General features: G+C 38.7%; 1 protein-coding gene across 1 annotated transcript in view; it reads right to left on the reverse strand.

The window, feature by feature from the left end:
* Positions 1-10,000, reverse strand: part of LOC106871393 (intraflagellar transport protein 122 homolog) — a 258,134-nt gene that overhangs the window by 116,130 nt on the left and 132,004 nt on the right. The window contains 2 exon segments of the mRNA XM_089349475.1: positions 927-1,080; positions 4,360-4,478. Coding sequence (XP_089205601.1) covers positions 927-1,080; positions 4,360-4,478 — 273 coding nt within the window.

Raw genomic sequence — 10,000 nt, forward strand, 5'->3', positions numbered from 1 at the left:
TGAAACCAATATATTACATAGCACCTGTATTCACACTACAATATATTACAATGCATGACCAGACTTTTTGTCCGATGTCACTTCGTTTCACATCACTTCGTCCATATATTTTGGTCCAACGTCTTTTTGTTCGACGATTTCTTTTATCCAACGATTTTTTGTTGATGTTTAAATAAACTCCTTAGAATTCGAAATCGTGAGGGCACCTGTACCAGTGGAGCACTAAGAGCTCCGTCCGAGCGTGATCATTGCTAGAGCAGCTGTCTGGCTTCTGTGCCAGTGGCACATAAATAGCACCATTTGAGCGTGATCATTATCAGTGTCGCCTTACTGGCACTTGTGCCAGTGGCACGTGAAAAAAAACATTTGAGCGAGATCATTGCCAGTGCCGCTGGACTGGCTCCTGTGCAGGTGGCACATAAAATAATAAAATACACCATTTTAAGCGTGGCCGTTGCCAGCACCGCCTGACTGGCCTTCGTACCAGTGGCACGGAAAAGCACCTACTACACTCTCAGAGTGGTTGGTGTTAGGAAGGGCTTCCAGTTGTAGAAACTCTGCCAAATCAGATTGGAGCCTGGTGTAGCCATCTGGTTCGCCAGTTCTCAGTCAAATCGTCCAACGCATGCTAACATGGAAAGTGGACGTTAAATGATGATGATGAAAACAAGGTGAACATGAAAATCAAATAACAATTGAGCATTTTAGTGATAGGATTTGTGGTTGGATAAAAAAAAAAATCCTTGGACAAAAAGATGTCGGACGAAAAGACGTTTGACAAAGTGACGTCAAATGAAAAAAACGTTTGACAAAGTGACGTCAGAGGAAAAGACATTTGACAAATTGACATCAGACGAAAAGACATGACACCATTACAATGAAAGAAGCAGAGAAATTTCATGAAACAATGTGACTGAAATATCAACCTCAATATTCTGTATTAATTCCAAATAAGGATAATTCTGGGAGTGTATGAATGCTTTCTTGGCGGTGTCCAAATCTAGAGCCTCCAGTGACTGTTGTCCAAGGATGTCCCAATCCGTATCAGTGACACCAAGGCATGCAATGTTACAGGCTTCTCTGTTGAAAGGGGAAAAAAAGGAACAAATGCAATATATGTGAAAGAAATGATTAAAATCTACCTTTAAAATCAATAGCCACGATGTGGGTGTTTGCATGAGTTTGTGTGTCTTAAGTGCTGTATGTGTGCATGCATGGATGTGTGTGTGTGTGTACATGCGTTTATGTATCTAATTGTTGTATGTGTGCATGCATGAATGTGTGTGTGTCTTTGTTTGTGTGTGTGTGTGTGTGTGCATGAGTTTGTGTGTGTGTGTGTGTGTGTGTGTGTGTTTATGTGCATGCGTTCATATGTCTAAGTGTTCTGAGTACATGTGCATGCATGAAATGTGTGTGTGTGTATGTGTGTGTGTGCATGCATTCATGTGTCTAAGTGCTGTAAGTACCTGTGCATGCATGAATGGGTGTGTGTGAGTTTGCTTGCATGTATGTGTGTGTGTGCATGTGCACACGTTTGAGTGCGTTTGTGTTTATGTGTCTAAGGGCTATGAATGCATGTACCTATATGAATGTGTGTGTGTGTGTGTGTGTGTGTGTGTGTGTATTTGTGAGTATGCATTTGTGTGCATGTGTGATTTTCCTCACATTATCATGTAAATAAGCATCATCACTGTACAAGCAAGGTTATTCGTTTCCAGGTTCCCAGAAAAAAAAAATAAATGTCTTGCAATGGGGAAAATGTTACCTGGCATGGTTACAAGTTAAGGTTCGTTGACAGAAAGGGCATCAGACCATAAAAGGCATCAGACAGAAAGGGCATCAGACCCTAAAATTAATCAGTTTCAAACAAATTCTGTTTGACCCTATGCAAGCAGGGAAAAAGTGGACATTATGTGAGTCTCATAATGATGATGATGATGATGATGATGCTTATATTTGTTTCTTTAGCTAACAAAATTTTATTTTCACATGCTTTTCTCACCAACAAGAGAGAGAGAAAGAAAGAATGAATGAAGGAAGGACGGAGTAGGTAGGATTGATTTGAATCAAATAAAACTTATGACTAAGCTTCAACAGCATGTAGATTAGTAGTTAGGTCGCATAATTTGCACATGGGGAAAATAAACTGCTTTCTTTTCTATCCTTTCCACTTTCCCTGTTGCATTTGAAGTATCACTGATTATCCAGCATGATCATCTCAGAACTACGGTGATGTTCTGCAATCTACCTGGTAATTACAATTGATATGCTCAAATTCCAATCCCATTTCCTAAGATATACGGTGCATCTTAGAACTATTATTGAACTCTGTTTCCAAACAAAATGGTATTATGTACGGATGATTTATGCCTGTGGGGCAACAGGGATCACGTTTTGCTGTAAGAATTGCTTTCTTTCCTTGAGAAATGCACAATTCCCTGATTGTTCTATAGAGCCTGATTGGAAAATCAATACCATTCCCATTTCATGATGGAATTAGAAAGGGCATCCACTGCAAGGTACACAAATAAATATGCATAAATAAATATAAAGAGAATTCCAGAAAATTCTATGGAAACACTAATTATTGTGTCACATGTTATTTCCAATGAAGTTTTCTACACCGTAAGAACTTCAAATTCAAAATGTTTGCGTGGTTGTGTGGTAAGAGATTTGCTTCCCAACCACATGATTCTGGGTTCAGTTCCACTGCATGGCACCTTGAGCAAAGTTTTCTACTCTAGCCTTGGGCCAATCAAAGCCTGGTGAGTGGACCTGGTATATAGAAACTGAAAGAAGCTTGTCATATATGTGTGTTTGTGTGTGTTTTTGTGTGTCTGTTTGTCCTCCACCTACGGTGTTGTAGTGTTTATGTCCCCATAACTTAGGGGTTCAACAAATTAGGCCACCAGAATAAGATCACCAGACAAGTACTGGTGTCAGTTCCTTCAACTAAAATTCTTCCAAGCAGTGGCTCCAGCATGGCTGCAGTCAAATCATAATCATCATCATCAATATCTTTTAATGTCCACTTTCCATGCTGGCATGGGTTGGACCGTTTGACTGCACCAGGCTCCAATCTGATCTGGCAAAGTTTCTACAGCTGGATGCCCTTCCTAACGCCAACCACTCTGAGAGTGTAGTGGCTGCTTTTTACGTGCCACTGGCACGAGGGCCAGTCAGGCGGATTGGCATCGACCACACATGAATGGTGCTTTCTACGTGCCACCAGCATGGGGAGCTAGTCAGATGACTGAAACAAATAAAAAATAAAAGATAATAACTACAATTTCTACTACATTTTTAAGGGCCAAATGCTTTATTTTTGATTTTTTACTTCTTTCTTATACTGGATAGTGGCCATGCTGGGGCACTGCCCTGGAGGTTTTGGTAACACAAATTACCCCAGGACTATTTTTAAGTTTGGTACTATATTCTCTTGTCTTTATTCTATACATTTCTTTTGCTAAACTGCTACATTATGGAGATGTAAACAAACCAACATTGGTAATCAATTGGAGCACAAACACACACACACACACACACACACACACACACACACACATGCATACATGCACATATACACATCATCATTATCATCGTCATTTAACATTCACTTTCTAGTGCTTGCATGGCTCAGAAAGAGTTTTCTATAGCAGGATGATGTTGCTGTCCCCAATCCTCATGTCCCCACATCTCTCCATGGCCAGACATGTTTTTTACCAGGGAAGACTGGAAATGAATGACATCACTTGTATCAGAGTGATGTTCTATTTATGACCAACATCTGATGTCAGGACAATAACATACACAAGTATATCATTGTCACCACCACCACCACCTCCACCATCATTGTCATTTGATATCCATTTCCCATGCTGGTATGGGATGGACAGTTTAACAAGAGCTAGCAGGCCTGAGAGCTGCACCAGGCTTCTATTGTCAGCTTTGACATCGTTTCTACAGTTAAATGCCCTTCTTAATACCAACCACTTTACGGAGTGTTCTGGGTGTTTTTTATGTGGCACCAGCATGGGAACTTTTTACAATAGGCTGCTTTCAATTCCAGTCTACCAAATCCACTCACAAGGCTTTGGTTAGCAACAGGATTCCACATAGTTTCTGTTTTTCAAATTTACTTAAGAAGACATAGGTCAGGCCAGGGCTTGCTTGAGATGCACATGCTGGGACCGAACCCAAAATCACACGGTTTCAAAGCAAGATTATTAACCACACAGCCAAGTGTCCATCTAAATACAATACCTAAACACATCCTTTTTTCATAGCTCAGATACCTTGTGCAATCAAAGACGTAAAACCAAAAAACAAAAAACATATGAAGAAAAGTGTAAAACTCACAAATACAGCTTCTTTTCCACATACTGGTACATAGGTGCTGAGAGCGGAACATCTATTGTAGATATGGCATTCATTTTAAGAGTGAAGATTCTCGAACCAGAAAAACCAACTACAAATCCCTGAAGACAAAAAGGTGAACATTTTTCTTTTGTTTTAACAATATTATGTAAAAAAAAGTTCCAATAAAAGATAAGGATATCTGACATATTGTTCACATGCAGAAGAAACTGGAATAACTTCAGTCAAAGTGAAAACGAGTGAGATGCAGAATACAGTGGCGTCAATAAAAATGTATACTTAGATACTTAGATCAGTTTTGGCCACATTGGCCCAGGCCATAGCTAACTTAATAGCACCACCAGGAAAAGACATTTAGTAATGTATTTTTGTATAGTTATTTTTAGGCATCATTGCCCACTCGATTAAAGAGTTGTTGTAGTAAAGATTGTTTGCCAACATAACATGGCATTCCTGGTTTAGGACGAATGTTGCTGTAGTTTAACTCCAGGAGACATCGTCTCCAGCTGGCTATACGACATGATCTGTGTCCTTACATTTTCGAACAAGGGATGAGACACCGATCGTGTCGCATAGCCAGCTGGAGATGATGCCTCCTGGGGCTAAATTACAGCAACATTAGTCCTATACTAGGACTGCCGTGTTATGTTGGCAAACGATCTTTACTACAAAGTTCTGTTGCTGAATAGCTCATGTGGTGAGATTTAAAAATAGTAATTTTCTTATTTTTTTATTGCCCACAAGGGGCTAAACATAGAGGGGACAAACAAGGATAGACAAGGAGATTAAGTCGATTACATCGACCCCGTGCATAACTGGTACTTAATTTATCGACTCCCGAAAGGATGAAAGGCAAAGTCAACCTCGGCGAAATTTGAACTTAGAACGTAGCGGCAGAAGAAATACCGCTAAGCATTTCACCCGGCGTGCTAACGTTTTTGCCAGCTCGCTGCCTTAAAAATATTAATTTTCTAAAGTCATTGTTTGCAGCAGTATATCCGAGTGGAGGTGGTTTATTTGGAATTTGTTGGAAATATTCATCCAGGAACTTTTTGAAGATCATGAAATCTCTTTCCTCCTTTATATGTTTTGGAATAATGTTAAAAAGAGTAGGTCCAGTTGAGGAGAAGTAGTTCTGTGTTAGTGTTGTGATGTACTGAGAGCATGATTTCTGTATATTCTTTTATTCTTTTATTTGTTTCAATCATTTGACTGCAGCCATACTGGAGCACAACCATTAGTTGAACAAATTCACTTCAGAACTTATTCTTAGTAAGCCTAGTACTTCTTCTATCGGTCTCTTCTGCTGAACCGCTAAGTTATGATGACATAAACACACCAACACACACACACGCACACACACACACACACACACACGGTTGTCAAGCGATGGTGGGAGGGATAAACACAGACACACAAACACACATATACGATGGGCTTCCTTCAATTTCCATCTACCAAATCCACTCAGAAGGCTTTGGTTGGCATGGGTTAGCCCTTACATTGTACTCTTACATTCTTTCATTCTTTTACTTGCTTCAGTCATTTGACTTTGGCCATGCTGGAGCACCACCTTTAGTCAAACAAATCGACCCTAGGACTTATTCTTTGTAAGCCAAATACTTATTCTATCAGTCTCTTTTGCTGAACATCAGTTGTCAAACGATGGTGGTGGGGACAAAACACAGACACAAATACATACATACATATATACATATATATATATATATATATATATATATATATATGACAAGCTTCTTTCAGTTTTTGTCTACAAAATCCACTCACGAGGTTTTGGTCATCCTGAGGCTATAGTAGAAGACACTTGCCCAAGGTGCCATGCAGTGAAACTGATCCCAGAACCGTGTGGTTGGGAAGTAAACTTCTTACCACACAGCCACACCTGTATGCTTTACATTTGTGTGTATATGTGTGTTTGTTTGTTTACATCTGCAATGGCTTTTACAGGAGTGTGATGGACAATGTTGTTGTCAATTTCTCCAGTTGACAAATCACCCAGGTATATTTTGCTGTAGTACATCAGCATAGTTGTCCAGAGGCTAAAAATTTATGGGCTAAAGCAAACAAAACATGAAAATCAGGTAGAAACTCAATACATTAATATGAGTCGTCCTTTGTCAAGACAGAAACAAAAAAGAAAGCAAATAAATTGAAGATATAAAAAACTAAATGAATGCCATCAAAAATGGAAATAAAGTATTTAAAGTGAGTCATGGCAAAGGAAGAACGTTGTAGAAAGTTTCTGTGAAATAGGAGAGGCAGAATCTGAGAAATTCCGGATCTTCTTACATTACATATATATGTAGTACATCATCGCAGAGGCACAATGGCCCAGTGATTAGGGCAGCGGACTCGCGGTCATAGGATCGCGGTTTCAATTCCCAGACCGGGCATTATGAGTGTTTATTGAGCGAAAACACCTAAAGCTCTACGAGGCTCCGGCAGGGGATGGTGGCAAACCCTGCTGTACTCTTCCACCACAACTTTCTCTTACTCTTACTTCCTGTTTCTGTTGTGCCTATAATTCAAAGGGCCAGCCTTGTCACACTGTGTCACACTGAATATCTCCAAGAACTACATTAAGGGTACACGTGTCTGTGGAGTGCTCAGCCACTTGCACGTTAATTTCATGAGCAAGCTGTTTCGTTGATCGGATCAACTGGAACCCTCGTCGTCGTAAGCGATGGAATGCCAACAAACAAAAGTACATCATCATCATGAATATACATTGCTTTTCTTCACAATAATATATTTGAATTTGGACTTTTCTTTTCCATGTTCTGTTTGCTTTTGGTCTGTTATGCGGATGTCTGTAAAAATGTGCCTTGTTAATATGCTGACAGGAAATACTGACAACAACACCATCCATCGTGCTTTTGTACAAGTCGTTGTAGAAGCAAATGCACTCGCATGCATGCCCGTTCACATGCAGGTACACAAAAAGCACGCAAAATGTAGGAGCCAACCCATGCCAACATGGGAAGTCATCATTATCATCCTCAATGTTATTTAATGTCCATTTTCCATGCTGTCATGGATGGATGGTCTGACAAGAGCTGAGAAACAAGAGCGCTGCATCAGGTTCCCCATGACAGCTTTGGTGGGGTTCCTAAGGTTGGATTCCCTTTTCTAACACCAGTCACTTTACAGAGTATATTGGGTGCTCTTTATGTGGCACCAGTACAGGTGCTCTATGCAAGCAGCTCCATCGCTTGTCTTTTAGAGTCCCCCAGCAACTTTTTGCTTCAAAGTCCCATCCCTTCAATCAAAATTCATAATCTACGCACCTTTTATTCATAGCTATATTTTACTTTATTCTATCTGAAGTTCAGTATTTCATGTTATCCTAAAGAACATTTTTAAAAGTACAACAAGTTAAATTTATTTAGGTCTATTACAAATTTCAATTAGTAAAACTTCCAGATATGAATAAAAGAGCACAAATTTCAAAGACAAACACGCTGCACTTTTCGCTATGCGAAATCATTGATCAGTTCAGAATAACCAAGCCAAGAGCTAAGTTTGTGTTCAATAAATATCATAGATGATCCACAAAGTCTGGTCCACTTTTGTGGTACAATGTAATATTTTTACAAGAACTTTTGCAGATACAGCGTATTACCATTCTATTTCTTGAAATTCTCAGTTAACATAGTTTAATTCTTGTTCAACAACTTAACCAAAGTAAATAGATGACTCATCTCCGAACTTTGATCTTAACATGGGGCCCCTCAACCACGGAGACCCCCTGTGACCACAGGGCTTGCAGGGGCTTAGCGACAACCCTGTATGCATGACACTAGCTTGAGTGCTCTATACATGACACCAGCACAGGTCCTTTTTAGGTGGCACCAGTGCATAGTAATGATGATGATGATGATGATGACAGTCCTGTTTCCATCTATCAAATCCATTCTAAGGGCTTTGGCCAAACCAGCATTATAGTAGAAGACAACTGCACAAAGTGCTATAAAGTGGAACTAAACCTCAAACCACAGGAAATTAATTTCCTAACCACACAGCCATGTCTCTGTATGTGTACATACAAACACATTATATACATACACACACAATATATACACACATATACATATATACATACACACACACATTTTATATACAAATGTTAGAAACCCATACACACACACACACACACACACACTCTCTCTCTCTCTCTCTCTCTCTCTCTCTCTCTCTCTCTCTCTCTCTCTCTCTCTCTCTCACTCACTGAGAATTTCTCCTAGAAAACTCGTATTTGCAACACATGAATTTACTACATGAAAGTTAAACCAAAGAGGCTTAAGAATTTCTTCCAGTTAGAATCATCACTGCAACCTTCTCGAAATAATGCAAAACACTTCCCTTACAAAAGCAGTATTAACAACATCTAGTAACTTTTTGGGTGATCTTGTTACCTCCAAGTTGCTACCATCTTATCAGTTGATATTAAATCAAAATACTGTACATCTACTCATCTAATCTATAAACATTCGCCATGCTGGACCGCTGAAATCTATAAGTTTTTTTCCCATTCTCTCTCATTTTTTCATTCTGTCTCTGTTTATCATTGTCTCTCTGTTTATTTTTTCATTTTCTCTGTTTATTTTTTTCATTCTCGCTCATTTTTTCATATTCTGTCAATTTTTCATTCTCTTTCTGCTTATATTTTCATTCTCTCTCATTTTTTCATTCTCTCACAATTTTTCATTCTCTTTCTGCTTATATTTTCATTCTCTCTCATTTTTTCATATTCTGTCAATTTTTCATTCTCTTTCTGCTTATATTTTCATTCTCTCTCATTTTTTCATTCTCTCACAATTTTTCATTCTCTTTCTGCTTATATTTTCATTCTCTCTCATTTTTTCATTCTCTCACAATTTTTCATTCTCTTTCTGTTTATGTTTTCATTTTCTCTAATTTTTTCATTCTTACTCGATTTATTGTTCATCCTCTCTCATTTTTTCATTCCCTCTTCTTCTTTCTCTCTCTGTTTATTTTCTGTTATTCTTTTCTGTTGAAGAGCGTAGGCTCGAAATATAAAAGCCATTTACATTTTCCCAAGCATCAAACTAATACACTTGCTTGTTGTTCATACACCTGTCTCTCTCTTTTGTCTTTCTATAAATTTCAACTACTCTACAAACATATTCTTTTGCATAAGATATAACACTGGCTTGAACCCTTTAGCATTCAAATTACTCTCTCAAATGTCACTGGCACAACCTCAGTTATGACAAGTGTTCCAGTTGATCCAATCAATGGAATAACCTGCTTGTGAAATTAGCGTAGTTCTCAGGGAGAATCAATGTGACACAGACTGTGATGAGGCTGGCCCTTTAAAATACAGGTACAACTTATTTTATCCAGCTGAGTGAAATACAGTGTCTTGCTCAAGGATATAGTACACTGCTGGAAATTGAACTCATGATCTTATGATTGTGAGTTAGATACCTTAACCACTATGCCACACTAACGTTTTGCATAATGCTTCTTTATTTTGAATTAATCATGCATTTCAATCATGTGATTTTTTTCATTTTTAGAATTGACATTGTAGGGTTGGTGTGAGAGGCTGAATATGGCCAGTTTGATATGAACAGTT

Source organism: Octopus bimaculoides, chromosome 3 (assembly GCF_046866305.1).
Source record: "Octopus bimaculoides isolate indiv1 chromosome 3, ASM4686630v1, whole genome shotgun sequence".
In the NCBI taxonomy this organism is placed as follows: Eukaryota; Metazoa; Mollusca; class Cephalopoda; order Octopoda; family Octopodidae; genus Octopus; species Octopus bimaculoides.